The sequence below is a fragment of the Pelophylax lessonae genome (genome assembly GCF_965119305.1).
Source record: "Pelophylax lessonae genome assembly, chromosome: 11".
NCBI classification, from domain to species: Eukaryota; Metazoa; Chordata; class Amphibia; order Anura; family Ranidae; genus Pelophylax; species Pelophylax lessonae.
In genome coordinates, this window is record NC_138778.1 from 222,872,286 (window position 1) to 222,895,128 (window position 22,843).

The following is a 22,843-nucleotide window of genomic DNA, read 5'->3' on the forward strand; positions in this document are numbered from 1 at the left end:
AGGTCTCTACCAGGGGTCAGGTTTGTTTGGCCAAGAGATAGGAGATCTCTACCAGGGGTCAGGTGTGTTTGGCCAAGAGGCATGAGGCCTCTACCAGCGGTCAGGTGTGTATGGCCAAGAGATAGTAGGCCTCTACCAGGGGCTAGGTGTGTATGGCCAAGAGACAGGAGGTCTCTACCAGGAGTCAGGTGTGTATGGCCAAGAGACAGAATGCCTATACCAGGGGTCAGGTTTGTTTGGCTAAGAGACAGGAGATCTCTACCAGGGGATCTGGTGTGTTTGGCCAAAAGACGGGGTCTCTACCAGGGGTCAGGTGTGTTTGGCCAAGAGACAGGCGGTCTCTACCAGGGGTCAGGTTTGTTTGGCCAAGAGACAGGCGGTCTCTACCAGGGGTCAGGTGTGTTTGGCCAAGAGACCGGTCTCTACCCGGGGTCAGGTGTGTTCGGCCAAGAGACAGGAGATCTCTACCAGGGGTCATGTGTGTTTTACCAAGAGACAGGAGGTCTCTACCAGGGGTCAAGTATGTTCGGCCAAGAGACAGGAGGTCTCTACCAGGGGCCAGGTGTGTTCAGCCAAGAGACAAGCGATCTCTACCAGGGGCCAGGTGTGTTCAGCCAAGAGACAGGAGGTCTCTACCAGGGGTCAGGTGTGTTCAGCCAAGAGACAGGAGATCTCTACCAGGGGATCTGGTGTGTTTGGCCAAAAGACGGGGTCTCTACCAGGGGTCAGGTGTGTTTGGCCAAGAGACAGGCGGTCTCTACCAGGGGTCAGGTTTGTTTGGCCAAGAGACAGGCGGTCTCTACCAGGGGTCAGGTGTGTTTGGCCAAGAGACCGGTCTCTACCCGGGGTCAGGTGTGTTCGGCCAAGAGACAGGAGATCTCTACCAGGGGTCATGTGTGTTTTACCAAGAGACAGGAGGTCTCTACCAGGGGTCAAGTATGTTCGGCCAAGAGACAGGAGGTCTCTACCAGGGGCCAGGTGTGTTCAGCCAAGAGACAAGCGATCTCTACCAGGGGCCAGGTGTGTTCAGCCAAGAGACAGGAGGTCTCTACCAGGGGTCAGGTGTGTTCAGCCAAGAGACAGGAGGTCTCTACCAGGGGTCAGGTGTGTTTGGCCAAGAGACAGGCGGTCTCTACCAGGGGCCAGGTGTGTTCAGCCAAGAGATAGGAGGTCTCTACCAGGGGGTCTGGTGTGTTTGGCCAAAAGACGGGGTCTCTACAAGGGGTCAGCTGTGTTTGGCCAAGAGACAGGGTCTCTACCAGGGGTTTAGATGTGTGTTTGGCCAAGAGACAGGTTTCTACCAGGGGTCAGGTGTGTTTGGCCAAGAGACAGGCAATCTCTACCAGGGGCCAGGTGTGTTCAGCCAAGAGAAAGGCGATCTCTACCAGGGGCCAGGTGTGTTCAGCCAAGAGACAGGAGGTCTCTACCAGGGGTCAGGTGTGTTCAGCCAAGAGACAGGAGGTCTCTACCAGGGTTCAGGTGTGTTCTGCCAAGAGACAGGAGGATTCTACCAGGGGTCAGGTGTGCCCCAGAACAGGAGTCAAGTGAGCTCCTGTCAAGAAGCCAGGAGCGGTCCCATACCTCGAGGTGCTGTGATGAAAACTGAGACTGAGAAACCTATAGATGGGGAGATCAGTGCTAATAGCAGCTGCTGAAGTGTAGCCAGGTGGGCTCGCATTTTTCGATAGTTGTTGGAAAAGACCCCTGCATGGGAAAACTATGTTTAAAGTCCTTTCTTTGTTCTCCAATAAAAGTGAGCTACCAAGCCCTTTAAAACTCAACTCGGACTGACGCGAAGCTCACTTTAAAACGCGTCTACCACATTGAGACTAATTACCCCATATCATAATGGGGTTGATTTACTAAAACTGGAGCACTCTGAATCAGGTGCAGCTCTGCATGGTCGCCAATCAGCTTCTGACTTCAGGTGCAGCTCTGCATGGTCGCCAATCAGCTTCTGACTTCAGCTTGTTCAATTAAGCGTTGACCAAAAAAAAACCTGGAAGCTGATTGGTTTCTATGCACAGCTGCACCAGATTTTGCAATCTCCAGTTTTAGTAAATCGACCCCCTTAGGTATACTCAACGTTCTTTTTATTAACTATAATCTATTATTTACTAGACCATAAGAGCTCTCACCACTTAACCACATATATATATATATATATATATATATATATATATATATATATATATATATATACCACTTATATATAAACCATATAATATATTATCTTTTTTCTTTTTTTTTTGTCACTGTACTTTTTTGATTTGTATATGCTTCTGCTAGAACTTTTACATGTTTATTTCTAAAAGTTAATTAGATGTTACAATTTGTCAGTTGGCCCCTTAATTTTAAGGTACATTCCAATGGTGAGACCATTTGTTTTGACTCCAATTCATTGGCAATTACTTTCAGGAAATGCAACATTGCTGGGGGGCTGCAAAAAAAATAACCCTTCCTAAAAAGGAGAGGGTTAACATGTTTGTATAAGTCAGGAGCGCCCCCTAGTGTCCTTTTTTTCTGTACTGTTGTGAATAGAATTTTGCTCTCCAGAGGTTAAATGTCATCAGTCATTAAGTCTTATTCTGGTGACCAGCTAAATAGAAAAAGAAATTAGAATCTTGGAAACTGGCCACACCACAGATCTTAAAAAAAATGTGGTTTTAATCTCTTCCAGTCTTTGAAATAAGGCTAATGATTAGTCAGAAGTTTTAAAGGGACGGCTGTGCGATTTGAGTTGACGGGGCAAAAAAAAAAAAAAAAAAAGTGGGTATTAAAAATTAGGTGAGAAATTTATTGAGCCAAGAGGGGTGTTTCCTGGCTTGCCGTGATTTGTATTTACGTGAAACATGTGGCATTAATCGAGCCTCTTCATCCTGTATAAACATCTGCATTGTTTTCAGGCTCAGGAAGGAAGCAGAGACATGTAAACTGTTGTACGATTAAACCGGCTCCTTTTTCATTGAAAAGGATTAATCTGACAGGACATTAAATCAAGATGACTGATTGGGCCTCACTATTACAATAAATCCCCCTGACACTTCAGAGGCTTGTAAAGGAAAAATAAGAGGATTATGGAAAGTTATTAAACATGGATGTCCATATCCCAGACAGATAAAGACGAGAGCACCATGTTTTGTTTTTATGCAGTGTCAACAGATTTTACGGCACTAAAAATGGAACGCCGCTCTTGTGGTTGACCTAGACCAGGGGTCTTCAAACTATGGCCCTCCAGTTGTTCAGGAACTACAATTCCCATCATGCCTAGTCATGTCTGTGAATGTCAGAGTTTTACAATGCCTCATGAGATGTGTAGTTCTGCAATAGCCGGAGGGCCGTAGTTTGAGGATCCCTGATCTAGACTAAGGGAGGGCCTCAAGCAAAGTTATACTCTAATACAGTCTTTTTCAACCAGGGTGCCCAGGCACACTGGGCTGCCTTGAGGCTTCTTCAGGGGTGCCCAGGCACACTGGGCTGCCTTGAGGCTTCTTCAGGGGTGCCCAGGCACACTGGGCTGCCTTGAGGCTTCTTCAGGGGTGCCCAGGCACACTGTGCTGCCTTGATGCTTCTTCAGGGGTGCCCAGGCACACTGGGCTGCCTTGAGGCTTCTTCAGGGGTGTCCAGGCACACTGGGCTGCCTTGAAGGCTTCTTCAGGGATGCCCAGGCACACTGGGGTGCCTTGAGGCTTCTTCAGGGGTGCCCAGGCACCTGGGCACCCTGGGCTGCCTTGAGGCTTCTTCAGGGGTGCCCAGGCACACTGGGGTGCCTTGAGGCTTCTTCAGGGGTGCCCAGGCACACTGGGGTGCCTTGAGGCTTCTTCAGGGGTGCCCAGGCACACTGGGGTGCCTTGAGGCTTCTTCAGGGGTGCCCAGGCACACTGGGCTGCCTTGAGGCTTCTTCAGGGGTGCCCAGGCACACTGGGGTGCCTTGAGGCTTCTTCAGGGGTGCCCAGGCACACTGGGGTGCCTTGAGGCTTCTTCAGGGACGCCTTGGCAAAATGCTGAAAAATTGTTTCAAAATTGTATACAAGACAGCAGGTGGATGAAGCCTGACTTTTATTTACACTAAGCCACAGGTTTTCATTATGTAGCATTACAACTTTCTAGACACCGGCATCCTAACAACCAATGGCATCCTCAGTTGATAAGGAGGATGTCTGTTGCCTCCACAGCATCCTTGTTGGACCCTCCTCTGCCTCTCTCCCTCAGCACTGGGGTCACATTAGCTGACTGATGGAGAGAAATTGAGGGAGAAGAGAAACATTGGAATACTAGTCAGTACCAATGTGCAAGTGTGTATTTGCTTTGGAAGAATAAATCACCTCTAATGTTGGGCGTCTTACGTGTGTGGATGTTGCTGCATTATGTAAAGCTATTAGAATATTTTTTAAATTTTAGAATGGGGTGCCTCGAGACATTTTTAAGGGGTGTCTTGAGATTGTGCATAATTTTAAAGGGTGCTTGGAGATGGTCTATAATTTTAAAGGGTGCCTTGAGATTGTGCATAATTTTAAAGGGTGCTTGGAGATGGTCTATAATTTTAAAGGGTGCCTTGAGATGGTCGATAATTTTAAAGGGTGCCTTGAGATGATCCATAATTTTAAAGGGTGCCTTGAGATGGTCGATAATTTTAAAGGGTGCCTTGAGATGGTCGATAATTTTAAAGGGTGCCTTAAGATGGTCGATAATTTTAAAGGGTGCCTTGAGATGGTCGATAATTTTAAAGGGTGCCTTGAGATTGTCCATAATTTTAAAGGGTGCCTTGAGATGGTCTATAATTTTAGAGGGTGCCTTGAGATGGTCTATAATTTTAAAGGGTGCCTTGAGATGGTCCATAATTTTAAAGGGTGCCTTGAGATGGTCCATAATTTTAAAGGGTGCCTTGAGATGGTCCATAATTTTAAAGGGTGCCTTGAGATGGTCCATAATTTTAAAGGATGCCTTGAGATGGTCCATAATTTTAAAGGGTGCCTTGAGATGGTCCATAATTTTAAAGGGTGCCTTGAGATGGTCGATAATTTTAAAGGGTGCCTTGAGATGGTCGATAATTTTAAAGGGTGCCTTAAGATGGTCGATAATTTTAAAGGGTGCCTTGAGATGGTCGATAATTTTAAAGGGTGCCTTGAGATTGTCCATAATTTTAAAGGGTGCCTTGAGATGGTCTATAATTTTAGAGGGTGCCTTGAGATGGTCTATAATTTTAAAGGGTGCCTTGAGATGGTCCATAATTTTAAAGGGTGCCTTGAGATGGTCCATAATTTTAAAGGGTGCCTTGAGATGGTCCATAATTTTAAAGGGTGCCTTGAGATGGTCCATAATTTTAAAGGATGCCTTGAGATGGTCCATAATTTTAAAGGGTGCCTTGAGATGGTCCACCTGTGCCTTGAGATGGAACCTGTCCGTTCTCATTCAATCCCATCCGATCCTCCAGATGGAGATGTGTAGTTCTGCAATAGCTGGAAGGCCGTAGTTTGAGGATCCTTGATCTAGACTAAGGGAGGGCCTCAAGCAAAGTTATACTCTAATACAATCTTTTTCAACCAGGGTGCCCAGGCACCCTGGGCTGCCTTGGGGCTTCTTCAGGGGTTCCCAGGCACACTGGGCTGCGTTGAGGCTTCTTCAGGGGTGCCCAGGCACACTGTAGCACGGAGGCGGACCGTGTGAAAGAGCCCTTAGTGTACTCCAGAAAGGAGACAAGAGGCTTAGTGAGTCATCAATAGACAACTACTCCTCTACATGTTTTGCAGAATTCTATTGCTTCTTCAGGAGGAACAAACTGGGTAATGTTTGAAACAAGATAACAAAATACACGTAATACCCAAAAATAAAAAGGAGATGTGGTAAATAAGATTAATAAACGGGGGGGGGGAGAGACACAGACGCTTACCAGTATAGACCAACACACTGGACAAAGCCAAGACCATGGCACCGCCAACACTCTTGTCATTGACATACCATTGTCTTGCTGCCCTGGCAGGAGAGTGACACCGTTATTTCCTGTTGTAGCTTTGCAGTTTTCTGGGTCAGCTGCTGCTCATCGGACTATGAACCGGATTTGGCAGCGAAATGCTGAAGTAGTCCTAAACCTCTCCCCCTGTCTGATATGTAGGGTGCAGGGTACTATGGAAAAACAATATAAAGGGTATCAGCCACCGATGAATGCAGTGTTTTAGTTCCATTTAAAGCAGAACTCCAGCAAAAACATTTTATGTTGACTCTGAATACAGTGTGGAAAGATTCTCTCCTTTGTGTTCCCTGTTGTGCCACCAGGAAAAGTAGGACCCTACCCCCTGTTGGGTTTTCAGAATAAAGCTGTACTGAGAAAAATTGAGGGGGGGTCATTGTTGATCTTTTTCTGACAATTGTTTTTCTCAATTTGGATAAACCCCCAGCACAGCTTTAGGCCTGGGCCCCCTGGGCCTGACCCCCTTACAATAGAGTTTACCCCTTTCATTAGGGTCCCCAAAGTTCCCCCTTTTACATCAAGGTCCACAGAGCCCCCCTTTTAGCAGTGTCCCCAGAGTCACTCCGCCCTACATTAGGGTCCTAAGAGTCCCTGCGCTTTAAATCGGGGTCTCCAGAATCCCCCTCCCCCACATCAGGGCCCCCAGAGTTCCCCTCTTTAAACCAGGCTCTCCAATGTCTCCCCTTATACTAGGATCCCGTAGCTCCCTCTTACATCAGGGTCCCCATAGCCCCCCCCTTACATTAGGGTCCCCCAGAGCCCTCCCTTAAATCAGGGTCCCCAGAGTTCCCCCCTACATCAGAGTCCCCCTTTCATTAGGATTCCCAGAGCCCTCCTTTCATTAGGATTCCCAGAGCCCCCCTTTCATTAGGATTCCCAGAGCCCTCCTTTCATTAGGATTCCCAGAGCCCCCCTTTCATTAGGATTCCCAGAGCCCCCCTTTCATTAGGATTCCCAGAGCCCCCCTTTCATTAGGATTCCCAGAGCCCCTCTTTCATTAGGATTCCCAGAGCCCCCCTTTCATTAGGATTCCCAGAGCCCCCCTTTCATTAGGATTCCCAGAGGCCCTCTTTCATTAGGATCCCCAGAGCCCCGCTTTCATTAGGATTCCCAGAGCCCCTCTTTCATTAGGATCCCCAGAGTCCCCCTTTCATTAGGATTCTCAGAGCCCCCCTTTCATTAGGATCCCCAGAGCCCTCCCTACATCAGGGTCCCTAGAGCCCCCCTTACATCAGGGTTCCTAAAGCCCCCTTACATCCTAGCAACCCAACCCCTGCACTGAGAACAGTGGGCGGCAGTGGATGCTGTCAGCCACCATACATTCAGGGACAGCTCTGACTGTTGCACAGCCCGCGCTGTCGCTGAGCGGCAAGGCTGTGGCAGCAGGGACGCTGACTTGGGGGTTTGCCCAGGACACTCGGGGGGGGGGGGGGCTGGGGGGACTTGGTCCCAGCAACAACTAGTTGGTTGGGGCCATTCAGGACGCCCCGGCCCCCTACATGTGTATGAGCTGTATCTCACCCCCCCCCCCCCCCCATGGCGGCCCTGATAACCCCTGTTGTCAGTTTTATACTTTAAAGTACAACTAAAGACAAAACTTCTTTTCATTTTGGACCCAGAAAGGGAGGGTTGTAACACCTGTCAGGTTCTACTGGGGAGATTTCCCTTCACTTCCTGCAACATAGCCAAAACAGGAAGTGAGATAAAATCTCTCCAAAATGAGGGAATCCCTGGTCATCAGAACTAGTGTCCCCACTGGAAAATGTTTCCTTTATCCCTGTTCTGGTGACAACCCAAAATTTGGGATTTTCTTTCACTTTCACTCTTGGTGATAAAGTTTAACAGGACAAATAGAAAGGGTGAATCTCTCTAAGTCCCCAATCACATCGGCGCGATTTAACAGGTCAAATCACACCCTTTTGCTGGCAATCGGAGCAGCCCAATTGGTGCGACGCCGACTTTGCGACAGTTCCTGCACTACTTTTGGCGACTGCGGGGTTGATTTCAATAGACCTCAGTGCATGAACCCGCATAGATGTCTTTGAAGTCGCCTCCAAGTTGGACTAAAATGCGGCTTTGAAATTGTGTTGAGTTCAGATGGAAGTCGCACGATTTCAAAGCCGCGTTCAGTGTGAACGACATCTGATGGGGACATAGATGGCAAAAAAATAAAAACCTGACGGTGTTCAAAATCTTCTCTAATCTAACCAAAACTAAAAGGTTTAACCTCTTGCCGACCACCCGCCGCAGGTATACTGGGGCAAGGTGGCTGGGCTGTGCGAATCGCCGTACCCATATGTCACTCCTCGGGATCGATCATGGGGGTGTGCATGCGCTGCTGGAGGCGTGCACGTAGCGATTCGCAAGAGGGGAAGCTGATATACTGGGCCACGATTGCTGCCGGACATCCGCGATCGATCCCCATGGAGACAGAACGGCGGTCTGCCGTTATAAACACGGCAGACCGTTGTTCTGTCAGCAATCAACACAGGGCTCCTCTTATTTAGGATCACAGGTCTCTGTGATGATTCCATAAGCCCATCCCCCACAGAGTTAGAAAGCACCCCCTAGGCTTACATTTAACCCTTTGATCCCCCCTGGTGTTAACCACTTCCCTGCCAGTGTCATTAGTACAGTAACAGTATTATTTAGCAGTGATTACTGTAGTAATGTCACTGGTCCCCCCCCCCCAAAAGTGTCAAAAATGTCAGTTAGGGGTCCGATCTGTCCACCACAATGTTGCAGTCCTGCTAAAAATCGCAAATCGCCGCCATTACTAGTAAAAAAAAAAAAAATTAAATAAAAATGACATAAATCTTTTTCCTAGTTTGTAGACTCAATAACTTTTGGGCAAACCGATCAGTATACTCTTATTGGGAATTTTGTTTTTTACCAAAAATATGTAGCAGAATACAAATTGGCCTAAAATGATGAAAAAAATGATTTTTAATTTTTTTTTTATTGGGAATGTTATATAGCAGAAAGTAAAATGTGTGTGTGTGTGTATATATATATATATTATAGTCGACTAAAATCTTCAGTACAACCTATTTTAGTCGACTAAAATCTTCAGTACAATGTAATGGGTTTAGTTACATTTTAATGCATTATCTCTTTAGAACTGCCAAAAGTTCTATACTCCTGGAGTAAAAAAAATCAAATAACATTTTTAATTATTTAATAGTATTAAGGTTTGAACACGCACTACAGACACAGATTTAGCTGTTGTGATATAAATTCAGTTTAGTTTTAGTCCTAGTCTTTTGACTAAAATGTCATTTTAATTTTAGTCGTATTTTAGTCATCTGAATTGTTTTAGTCGAGTAAAATGGTATTTAATTTAGACTGTAAAAATATTTGTCGACAAAATTAACACTATTCTGCATTTTTCCCCAGAGCTTAAAGTGGAGTTCCACCCTATTTTAATACTTACCTCCATCTTCTCGCTCCGGGTCACCTGAAAAAGAAATGGATAATCGCATATTTTTTTTTTTTTTACTTACCTCGTAGCGAAGAAAATATACTTACCTTACTTCCTTCTTCCTCCTTCCTCGCCCGCGGCCCGTCGTCACTTCCTGGCTCTGCAATGATTCCTGGGAGCTGAACGTCATCGCTCCCAGGAATCATTGTGCCTGCACCGGCCCCGACGTCAGTTCCGGGTCGCGCGCGTCATCCCCTTCTAAACAGCTTCTGGGCATGCCCAGAAGCTGTAGAGGGATGACGCGCGCGACCCGGAAGTGACGTCGGGGCCGGCGCAGAGCATCGTGGGACCAAAGAAGGCGGAAGAAGACGCCGAAGGGGATCTCGCTGGCTTCAAGCTGCCCACATCTGAGATGGCAGCGCTGGACAAGACGTTTGCAAGGTAAGTATTTCTCCTAACAGGTAAGTGCAACCCGGGACAGATCAGAGGCTAGCCATTGTGGAATGTACTAGCCCTGACTGTCCCGGGGGTATTAAAAAAAAAAAAAAAAAAAATCCAGGGTGGAACTCCGCTTTAATGAATAAGGGGAAGCTCTGCTGATTTCCATCATCCAATCACGTGCAAGCAAAAATTCCTTTTTTTTTTTTTTCCTTGCACCTGATTGGGTATTCTTTACAAAGTGAAGCTTCACCTCATTTACTAAGCTCTGGGGTAAATGAGTGCACCGTCTATTTGACTTTAGCAAATCCATCCCAATGGGTCACTGACCAGGCAAAAATGTGCAGATCCAAGATGGTGATTTCTTTTCTTTTTTTAATGCATGCTTGTTCCAGGTCCAAAATTTAGAAGATTCGGATACTGATCAGTTACGGACAGGCAAACTAGCATTTTCAGAAAGGGGTCAGAAATGAACGTTCAAACATTTACTGTAATTATATACCAAAAAGAACATTAAAAACAGACCCAAATCAAACACAAGCAACTCTATATTTTACTTAGCCAATGATTTCCTAAATAAATATCATATGCAATCCTTTCACAAACAATCCAGCATTGTTGCCTGTTAAATCCTATAATAAGGAACTATTTCATAGCCTGTATACCTTCGCTGACCCCTGTAGTGACCTTTCACCTTTCCTGCACCTAGGTGGCCCTGGTACAATGGACAGAAAGTGTGGGCTTGACTCTGGTGGGAAGAGATCAATCTTCTATGCAGCTGAGGACACCTGGTGGCCAGATCATGAATTTCACCATCCTTCAGATATTCCCTTTCACCTACGAAAGCAAGAGGATGGGAATCATTGTTCGAGTGAGTGCTTTTATTATGTCAAATTGCTTCATGTGCAGGGGGGACTAAAAACTTTGGGGGGGGGGGGTCACGTGGAAGTCTGTAGTATGTGTTTACTGAACAATATCTGTTTGCTTATAATACCAATTATACAAATTAAGCCAAAATATAGGTGTGCTGCCTCTTTAAAGAACCAATCTCTACATATCTTACCCAAATAAGTTATAAAAAGTATGTGCAAAAAAAAAAAAAATGGAAAATATTCAATTCGTCAGAAATCAGTGCAATAAATAAAATATAAAATAAAAATCTTCATAAAATAATAAATATTTATGAGGAATTTTTTTTTAATTTTATCTATTGCACTGATTTCTTATTAATTGTAAATTTATTATGAATTCAAAAACATTTATTTAGTGTTTTTTTTTTTTTTTTTTGATTTCCCAGTTTTGGGACCTGTGTCCTGCGCTAAGTCACAATATATGGTTGCTGCACCTAGATCACAATTGAGATACGAGATGTGCACTATAAAAATTAGGCCAAAATATAGGTGTGCTGCTCCTTTTAAAGAACCAATCTCCACATATCTTACCCAAATAAGTTTAAAAAAAAAAGTATGTGCAAAAGTGGTGCAAGAAATGGTAGAAGTGGTACAAAAAAATTCATAATATACAATTCGTAAGAAATCAGGGCAATAAATAAAAAAAAAATAAAAAAAAATCTTCATAAATAAATATTAGGAATTTATTTTTAGTTTATTTATTGCACTGATTTTATTATTAATTGTTATGAATTCAAAAACATTTATTTATTTACCTTTTTTTTTTTTATAAGTAAATACCAAAAGGATTTTAAAGTTTTGGGACATGTAAAGCATTTATTTGCAAAAAAGAAAAAAAAGTCCTGAACTAAGTGACAGATTAGGATTGCTGCACCAAGATCACAGTCGATATACGAGATGTGCACTATACAAATTAAGCCAAAATATAGGTGTGCTGACCATTTAAAGAACCAATCTCCACATATTTTACCCAAATAAGTTAAAAAAGTATGTGCAAAAGTGGTGCAAAAAAATCATAATCTACAATTCATAAGAAATCCGTGCAATAAATAAAATAAGAATAAAAAATCTTCATAAATATTTATTAGGAATTAATTTTTAGTTTATTAATTGCACTGATTTCTTACTAATTGTTTATTATGAATTCAAAAACATTTATTTAGTGTTTTTTTTTTTTTTTTGATTTCCCAGTTTTGGGACATGTTAAGCATTTATTTCCAAAAAAGAAAAAAAAAAAAGAGTCCTGCGCTAAGTCACAATAATATGGTTGCTGCACCTAGATCACAATTGAGATACGAGATGTGCACTATACAAATTAGGCCAAAATATAGGTGTGCTGCCCCTTTTAAAGAACCAATCTCCACATATCTTACCCAAATAAGTTAAAAAAGTATGTGCAAAAGTGGTGCAAGAAATGGTAGAAGTTGTGCAAAAAAATTCATAATATACAATTCATAAGAAATCAGTGCAATAAATAAAAAAAAAAAAATCTTCATAAATAAATATTAGGAATTTATTTTTAGTTTATTTATTGCACTGATTTATTACAAATTGTTATGAATTCAAAAACATTTATTTATTTATTTACTTTTTTTTTTTAAGTAAATACCAAAATGATTTTAAAGTTTTGGGACATGTAAATGCATTTATTTGCAAAAAAGGAAAAAAAAGTCCTGAGCTAAGTGACAATATATGATTGCTGCACCTAGATCACAATTGAGATGCGAGATGTGCACTATAACAATTAGGCCAAAATATAGGTGTGCTGCCCCTTTAAAGAACCAATCTCTACATATCTTACCCAAATAAGTTATAAAAAGTATGTGCAAATATATAAAAATGGAAAATATACAAATCTGAAAAAATTAGTGCAATAGATAAAATAAAATAAAAATCTTCATAAATAAATATTTATGAGGATTTTATTTTTAGTTTATTTATTGCACTGAATTCTTACTAATTCTTTATTACGAATTCAAAAACATTATTTTTTTTTTTTGTTAAAGTAAATACCAAAATGATTTCCCAGTTTTGGGACATGTAAAGCATTTATTTGCAAAAAAGAAAAAAAGAAGTCCTGAACTAAGTGACAGATTAGGATTGCTGCACCTAGATCACAGTCGATATATGAGAGAAATCCGTGCAATAAATAAAATAAGAATAAAAAAATCTTCATAAATATTTATTAGGAATTTATTTTTAGTTTATTTATTGCACCGATTTCTTACTAATTGTTTATTATGAATTCAAAAACATTTATTTAGTGTGTTTTTTTTTTTTTTTTTTATTTCCCAGTTTTGGGACATGTAAAGCATTTATTTGCAAAAAAGAAAAAAAAAAAAAGAGTCCTGCGCTAAGTCACAATATATGGTTGCTGCACCTAGATCACAATTGAGATACGAGATGTGCACTATAAAAATTAGGCCAAAATATAGGTGTGCTGCCCCTTTTAAAGAACCAATCTCCACATATCTTACCCAAATAAGTTAAAAAAAAAAAAAAAAAAAAAGTATGTGCAAAAGTGGTGCAAGAAATGGTAGAGGTTGTGCAAAAAAATTCATAATATACAATTCATAAGAAATCAGTGCAATAAATAAAAAAAAAAAAAAAAAAAATCTTCATAAATAAATATTAGGAATTTATTTTTAGTTTATTTATTGCACTGATTTATTACTAATTGTTATGAATTCAAAAGCATTTATTTACCTTTTTTTTTTTTTAAGTAAATACCAAAATGATTTTAAAGTTTTGGGACATGTAAATGCATTTATTTGCAAAAAAGAAAAAAAAGTCCTGAGCTAAGTGACAATATATGATTGCTGCACCTAGATCACAGTCGATATACGAGATGTGCACTATAAAAATTAGGCCAAAATATAGGTGTGCTGCCCCTTTTAAAGAACCAATCTCTACATATCTTACCCAAATAAGTTAAAAAAGTATGTGCAAAAGTGGTGCAAGAAATGGTAGAAGTGGTACAAAAAAATTCATAATATACAATTCATAAGAAATCAGTGCAATAAATAAAAAAATAAAAAAAAATCTTCATAAATAAATATTAGGAATTTATTTTTAGTTTATTTATTGCACTGATTTATTACAAATTGTTATGAATTCAAAAACATTTATTTATTTATTTACTTTTTTTTTAAGTAAATACCAAAATGATTTTAAAGTTTTGGGACATGTAAATGCATTTATTTGCAAAAAAGGAAAAAAAAGTCCTGAGCTAAGTGACAATATAGGATTGCTGCACCTAGATCACAATTGAGATACGAGATGTGCACTATAACAATTAGGCCAAAATATAGGTGTGCTGCCCCTTTAAAAGACCAATCTTCACATATCTTACCCAAATAAGTTAAAGTATGTGCAAAAGTGGTGCAAAAAATGGTAGAAGTGGTGCAAAAAATTCATAATATACAATTTGTAAGAAATCAGTGCAATAAAAAAAAAAAAAAAATCTTCATAAATATTTATGAGGATTTTATTTTTAGTTTATTTATTGCACTGATTTCTTACTAATCATTTATTATGAATTCAAAAACATTTATTTAAAGTTTTGGGACATGTAAAGCATTTATTTGCAAAAAAGAAAAAAGTCCTGAGCTAAGTGACAATATAGGATTGCTGCACCTAGATCACAATTGAGATACGAGATGTGCACTATAAAAATTAGGCCAAAATATAGGTGTGCTGCCCCTTTAAAGAACCAATCTCCACATATCTTACCCAAATAAGTTAAAAAAGTATGTGCAAAAGTGGTGCAAAAAATGGTAGAAGTGGTGTAAAAAATTCATAATATACAATTCGTAAGAAATCAGTGCAATAAATAAAAAACAAAAATCTTCATAAATATTTATGAGGATTTTATTTTTAGTTTATTTATTGCACTGATTTCTTACTAATCGTTTATTATGAATTCAAAAACATTTATTTCGTTTCGTAAATACCAAAATGATTTCCCAGTTTTGGGACATGTAAAGCATTTATTTGCAAAAAGGAGAAAAAAGTCCTGAGCTAAGTGACAGATTAGATCACAATCGATATACGAGATGTCCACTATACAAATTAAGCCAAAATATACCGTAGGTGTGCTGCCCCTTTTTTAAAGAACCAATCTCCACAAATTTTACCCAAATAAGTAAAAAAAAGTGTGTGCAAAAGTGGTGCAAGAAATTGTAGAAGTGGTGCAAAAAAAAATCATAATATACAATTCATAAGAAATTGGTGCAATAAAAAAAAAACAAAAAAATAAAAATAAAAAAAATCTTTATAATTAAAAAAATATTTGAGGAATTTATTTTTAGTTTTATTTACTGCACTGCGTTCTTACTAATTGTTTTTTATGAATTCAAAAGCATGTATTTGGTGTTTAATTTTTACTACAAGCAGAAAAATGAACAAGAAATTTTATATTTCACAATTGTTTTTTTTTTTAAACGAACACTATAGGTAATATATTAACCTGTTGTCGCCAGCATAACACACGTGTGGCAGCAAAGGGGAGGGCTTTAACACCCACATGCAGCACATACGTGTCACTGGGTAGCTGATGTTTCATCTGCGAAAACTGAGATTAAACTAATAATCCCATCGTCTATATTATTCCTGAATGAATTGAACAGGATTGGTCCCAGGACAGAGCCTTGGGCCCTCCAATAATTTACATACTATTGATGAAACGTTCTTCCACAACCTCACCGTAGTAGCAGAGTTTGGCTGTTCCTCACCCAGTTTTAAGCCTCCTACACAGCTGTTTCAGTTAATGACTGGTTTTTCAACTGACATATGAAATTGATGATCATTAGCTCCTACTTGGTATAGTTGGTTAATCATTCACCTGACTTCTAATCCTTCAAAATCCTTGAAGTGTGCAAAGTGTAAGAATTGATATTGGTTTGAAGCCAAAGGGTGGTCACACCCTTTTACCGTTGTTATATTGATTTTGTTTACAGTACACAATTTATTCTAAGGCAAAATTGACGTTATTTTTTCATGTTTTGCTTAATTTTTCTCCTTTTTAGCATTTCTGTATGAAATGATATACATATATATTTTTACCACACACTCAGTTACTTAAATTTACATCCATATTCATTATCAGTTTATATACATATGGTGGAAGATTTTCATCTTTTCTTTTTTGGTTCTTTCTTTTCTTGTAATTTTTCTTCTTCCTCTTTTTTTTCTTTTCCCTTTTACTTCTCTCTTCTTTTCTTTTAGGCTCCGTTCACATGTCAGCGTATGGATCGCGGGCAGAACCGCCGCGGTTCCGCCCGCGATCCAGAGATTATTGCAAATCGCGGGATCGCGTTGCCCGTTGATTTGCAATAGCCCCCCAAACGCTGAGCGATGTTGCCGCGATTTCCGCCTGCCGAATCGCGGTAACATCGCAAAAAAGTACAAGAGCTTCTTTGGAGCGTATTGCGTCCCGCAATTTTTTTTCCGCAATGTTACCGCGATTCGGCAGGCGGAAATCGCGGCAACATCGCTCAGCGTTTGGGGGGCTATTGCAAATCAACGGGCAACGCACAGGCGTCCCGCGATTTGCAATAATTTCTGGATCGCGGGCGGAACCGCGGCGTGATCACCGCCGCTCCTCCCCTGGCCCGACTCCCGCTGGGACTGAATACAGCGGGAGCGAGCCTCCGGCGGCGCGCGTGCGCCACCGAGAGAGGGGAATGTCTGGCGACGTAGGTCTATGTCGCCAGACGTTATTGAGTCACTTTGCCGCAGTAGAGCTCTAGTGAGCAGCAGTAAAGTGGTTAACACCTGCCTAAAACTTTTGCACAGTACTGTATACATTTATTTCTACTAATAATCCAAAAGAAGAAGGTAGGGAAGTCACCTTGGCAGCGATGCAGGGGCTGCAAATTTTACGAAGGCAAGCAGAAAATAAGCAGAGCATAGCCACTTGTGATGCAAAGAGGAAGCAAATGGTGACCCCGGAGGACCGATCACTCTGAGCGGCAGGGAGTGGTAAGTGGCTCCTTACCGCTCCAAATGCTGCCAGTATCTTGAACATGTTTTTTAGGAGGAGGAGTGTTATTTTTGTAGAATAGGTGTTCTTTTTACACGTTTTGATGTTGTGATACTTTGTAAACATGAGAAAGTTCTAACCTGCCCCTGAACCCTGGAGATGGAAGTGACTCATGCAAGGGGTCCGCTGACATGCTATTTATGTTGGAGCGGCTCGTGAGGCTTTCTGGGGCAGCGTTAATGCTCAGGAAACTGGCCCTGCGCGCCATTTCCTACATACATGTCATTAAACACCTTCAATTATAACAGCTATTTAACGGCTGATTACACCAGCAGTAACCTTCTCGCCTCTTATCTGGAAACAATGGCTTGTGCGGTGCGTTATACATAAACACGGCATCCCTAATTAAAATACCATATATGCCATCTCCACTCTGCTATTTGGAGGACAGCACCTCTGGCGCTCATTTCTACATTTTTGGAATGTCCCTGACAATCACTTGGATCAGACTACAATTGATGGGTAATACAAAAAAAAGTGGGTGCTGACCTCACCTGTAACTGGTCACTACAGCAAGGAGCATTGGAAAGGCAACGCATATGGGAAAAAAACAAAGAAATTTCCAAGCCGAACTTTCGGCCCAGCCTGGGACCAACCAAACTGACCTGTCTAACAGTATGCGTTAACCACTTAAGCCCGGGAAGATTTTACCCCCATCCTGACCAGGCCCTATTTTGCAATTTCGGCACTGCGTGAATTTAACGGACAATTGCGCGGTCGTGCGACGCTGTACCCAAATGAAATTGATGTCCTTTTTTTCCCCACAAACAGAGATTTCTTTTGGTGGTATTTGATCACCTGTGCGATTTTTTTTTTTTTTTGATCATGCGCTATAAACAAAAAAAATAGCGACAATTTTGCAAAAATAACAATATTTTTCACATTTTTTATGAAATTCCCCCCAAAAAAATGTAAAAATCTAAATTTTTTTAACATTTTAGGCCAATTTGTTTTCTGCTACATGTTTTGTAAAAAAAATCGCAATAAGCGTATTTTGATTGGTTTGCGCAAAAGTTACTGCGTTTACTAACTAAGGGAAAGATTTGTCATTTTTATTATTTTATTTTTTTAACGAGTAATGGCGGCGATCTGCCATTTTTTTTTTTTTGCGGGACTGCGACATTGAGGCGGACAGATCGGACCCTTGACTGACATTTTTGACACTTTTGGGGGTACCAGTGACATTTCTACAGTAATCAGTGCTATAAATATGCACTGTTACTGTAAAAATGACACTGGCAGGGAAGGGGTTAACTTTATTGGAGATGGAGGGGTGAAGTGTGTCCCTAGGGGCGTGATTCTAACTGTTATGGGATGTGGCTGTTTGTGTAACTACAGAGATATACGATCCTACATAGCAGGACCGTATGATCTCTGCACTTACACAGGGGAGAATGACAGGCGGCTTTGTTTACATTAGCCGCCTGCCTTTCTCCCTCTGTACCGGACGATCGCAAGTGACCGGCAGACATCGGGTCCGCCGGTCACACGCGCGGACATATTAGGGAGCGAGCGTGGGCGGGAGCGCGCCCCCGGCGACGCACGCTCGCCCCCTAGAGCCTCACAGGCGAGCGACGTAGCCCTAAGTCACTTTGCCTGTGAGGGGCTGACTGCCGCCGTAAATAGTCGTGTGGCAGTCGGCAAGTGGTTAAAAACGGGTTTAGTTGTACACATTTGCAATTACATGCGTAAGCCACAGAGCCCCCGCAAGGCACTCCATTTTCTGTGGACCTAACTCTTAATTTCTGTGAGTCTCCAACAATGGAAGCACATGCATTAAGAGGGACAGGTGTAGGGCAGATAAACCTGAAGGGAGCTAACCCCCCCCCCTCCTAAAGTCACAGGGACACACTGAACACCCAGCCCATAGCACTATGGCACAAAGGTGTATGTGCATTGCCTTGCCATTATAATTCACAGGGCTTTTTTACAGCTGGAACTTGGTGGAACTCGGTTCCACCACCTCTGGCTCAGGACCTCTGATCCCTGCTCACCACTATTACTTTCAGACATTCAGAGTTTAGAGCTGAAGAGGTTTGAAAGTGAGATGTGGATGGGGAATGCATAGATAACCAGCTGTGGAAAAAGGCTGGACTCTGCACTTTGTGTGTAGCGCACCCCTGAACTCTTAACTATGTATGCAGCGCACCGCTGAACTCTGCACTATGTATGCAGCGCACCGCTGAACTCTGCACTATGTATGCAGCGCACCGCTGAACTCTGCACTATGTATGCAGCGCACCGCTGAACTCTGCACTATGTATGCAGCGCACCGCTGAACTCTGCACTATGTATGCAGCGCACCGCTGAACTCTGCACTATGTTTGTAGCGCACCGCTGAACTCTGCACTATGTTTGTAGCGCACCGCTGAACTCTGCACTATGTTTGTAGCGCACCGCTGAACTCTGCACTATGTTTGTAGCGCACCGCTGAACTCTGCACTATTTTTGTAGCGCACCCCTGAACTCTGCACTATGTTTGTAGCGCACCGCTGAACTCTGCACTATGTTTGTAGCGCACCCCTGAACTCTGCACTGAACTCTGCACTATGTTTGTAGCGCACCGCTGAACTCTGCACTATGTTTGTAGCGCACCGCTGAACTCTGCACTATGTTTGTAGCGCACCGCTGAACTCTGCACTATGTTTATAGCGCACCCCTGAACTCTGCACTATGTAGCGCACCCCTGAACTCTGCACTATGTATGCAGCGGACTGCTGAACTCTGCACTATGTTTGTAGCGCACCCCTGAACTCTGCACTATGTATGCAGCGCACCCCTGAACTCTGCACTATGTATGCAGCGCACCCCTGAACTCTGCACTATGTATGGAGCGCACCGCTGAACTCTGCACTATGTATGCAGCGCACCTCTGAACTCTGCACTATGTTTGTAGCGCACCGCTGAACTCTGCACTATGTTTGTAGCGCACCGCTGAACTCTGCACTATGTATGCAGCACACCGCTGAACTCTGCACTATGTTTGTAGCGCACCCCTGAACTCTGCACTATGTATGCAGCGCACCCCTGAACTCTGCACTATGTATGCAGCGCACCCCTGAACTCTGCACTATGTATGCAGCGCACCCCTGAACTCTGCACTATGTATGCAGCGCACCCCTGAACTCTGCACTATGTATGCAGCGCACCCCTGAACTCTGCACTATGTATGCAGCGCACCCCTGAACTCTGCACTATGTATGCAGCGCACCGCTGAACTCTGCACTATGTATGCAGCACACTGCTGAACTCTGCACTATGTATGCAGCGCACTGCTGAACTCTGCACTATGTATGCAGCGCACCCCTGAACTCTGCACTATGTATGCAGCGCACCCCTGAACTCTGCACTATGTTTGTAGCGCACCCCTGAACTCTGCACTATGTTTGTAGCGCACCGCTGAACTCTGCACTATGTATGCAGCGCACCGCTGAACTCTGCACTATGTATGCAGCACACGGCTTAACTCTGCGCTCTGTGTGTAATCCCCCCTTCCCAAACTTTGCACTCTTGGTATTTAATGCCCCTCCCAATGTTCATGAAGTTTGACCACACCCACTATATGATACTGTTCGGAGTTGATAATGGTTTGGGGGGGGGGGGGGTCACGGTTGAGTTCCTGTACCTATTTTCTGAGGGAAAAAAAAGCCCTGATAATTCATAATACAAAAAAGTGGGTACTGCCTTCACGATTGATGGGCAATGTAGAAATGTGGGGCCTACATTTATGGGATGAAATGCAGTTTCTCCCTCATCAAAACTTCCTTATCAAATAGCTTGGGAGAGGGATCTGGGCATTACCCCCGAGGTGGAGGACTGCATGCATTTATAAGGGTATAATGAATGTTGCCCTGATTTGAAGCAGGACATGAGGTGATTGCACGATGGTACCTTGTGCCAGAACTCCTCTCTAAAATGTATCCGGATTCCTCCCCCACCTGCTTTTAAGGGCTGTGGTCAGGTTGGCTCTGTTCTTCATATGTGGTGGAATTGTCCTAAGGTCCGTCCTTTCTTAATACGGGTTCATTCCTAATTGATTCTGTCACTATGGTTAACATTACTAAGGACCCTCGAATAGCTTTCCATAACGAACCTGTGGAGAAGATCCCATGGTCTACACACTCTAATTTATTATATGTTTTTGGTGGCCAAAATAGCCATCGCTACTGCTTGGAAAAGTCCAGAGATCGACTTCACTTTAACCACCTCCTTCCAAAGCCTATTCTGACACTTCACACCTACATGTAAAAATTTCTTTTTCTAGAAAATTACTTTGAACCCCCAAACATTATATATATTTTTTAGCAGAGGCCCTATAGAATAAAATGGTGTGTGTTGCAAATTTTTATGTCACACGGTATTTGCTTAGCGATTTTTTTTTTTATTTTCAAATGCAATTTTTGTAAGAAAAAACACATTCATAAACAAAAAAAATGAAAACCGTAAAGATAGCCCAATTTTTTTTATATAATGTGAAAGATGATGTTCCGTCGAGTAAATAGATACCTAATATGTCACCCTTTAAAATTGCATCTGCCCGTGGACTGGCGGCAAACTACGGTGCTTAAATTCTCGATAGGCGACGCTTTAAAGGCCTTTGCAGGTTACCAGTTTAGAGTGGCACAGGGGGTCTGGTGCTAGAATTATTGCTCTTGCTCGAATGATCACGACCGTACCTCACATATGTGGTGCGATCGGCGTTTACATATGCGTGCGGGAGTAACGTATACGTTTGCATTTGCGCGGAAGCACGGTGGGACGTGGACGCTTTTAATTTTTTTTTTTTTACGTTTTTTTTTTTTTGTACAAACTTTATTGCTATTGCAAGGGATGAACAACATCCCTTGTGATAGCATGGGCCATAACAGATCCTCTTTATGGAGAGATTTGGGGTCTATTAGACAGCAAATCTCTCCTCTAGCCCCCCCCCCCCATGCAGCCGATCAGACCGAGATTGGCCGCTGGTAGCCAGGTAAACAAAGGGGCAGAACCAAAAGTGACAAATATTCGTCGCTCCCAGATGTCTATTCCTCTCTCTCTGTCTCAGGCAGCCTCTGCGATGGGACCAGAGAGCCCCTGAGAACCGGTGGCGGGAGGGGGGTGGGACCCCTTTCTGCCATCCGCGAAAGTGATTGAGAGGCTAATTTGCCACTCGGATAACTTCTGCCTTCTACAGAATAACCGGCTGCAAAGAACGACACCAGGATGATGCCTGTAGGTGCACCCACCATCCCGGTATAACCACTGACACAAGGACGTATGGGTATGTCCTTGGGTGAGAAGTGGTTAATGAAGCGAAAACAAAGCCGGATCATGCTCCACTAAAAACTGGTCAGCTTCTCAAAAAAACCCCTGTATTTTAAAAGGTTTGGACTCCTTGGCTTTCTTACCTACAGATGCTGACCACTTAGGATTGACGTTGGATCAGTGCCACGAGTGGACAGTTGTGGTCTCGCTCATTTTCCCTATTTTCTGACTTCATTCCTTTCCTTTTTCTCTCTTCTATCTCTTTACTCAGGTGCAGGATAGGCCCTCTAGTCCGACCCTACTTTAGGGTTTATGTTTAGGTTTTGTAACAATATAACTTAAAGGACATGTTGCTGATTTAGGCCCAGTTCACACTGGGGCGACCTGTCAGGCGACCTGGTCGCCTGACAGGTCGCCGTAGGTCGCCTTCCATAGAGAACCTATGGACCCGTTCTAATAGGGGCGACACAAGTCTTTCTGACTTAGAAAAAGGGTCCGGAGCTTCTTTGGGGCGACTCGGAGCGACCTGCATAGACTTCAATGTTATGAAGTCCATGCCGGCCGCTCCGAGGTCGCGGTGCGAGCAGCGCGCCGCGACCTCGGAGGATGGCCCCGGGAAGTAGGGTCGCCCCAGTGTGAACGGGGCCTGATTTTTCTAAGCATGTAATATTTTTAGGGTAGGATAAATAAGTCTAGTGTTAGATGACCCAATAGTCACTATGGTTGCTATAATTGCACTGTTGTGTTTATACCCTGCCTTAGTGGTTGGGTGGGCAAGTGCCGTCCTGCTTGACCCCTCCTCTGAATGGACAAAG

General features: G+C 42.7%; 1 protein-coding gene across 1 annotated transcript in view; it reads left to right on the forward strand.

Annotated features, from left to right (window-relative positions):
* ATP9A (ATPase phospholipid transporting 9A (putative)) overlaps positions 1–22,843 on the forward strand; it is a 224,871-nt gene that overhangs the window by 119,506 nt on the left and 82,522 nt on the right. Inside the window, exon 15 of the mRNA XM_082272178.1 lies at positions 10,537–10,698. Coding sequence (XP_082128304.1) covers positions 10,537–10,698 — 162 coding nt within the window. The remainder of the gene's footprint in view (positions 1–10,536; positions 10,699–22,843) is intronic.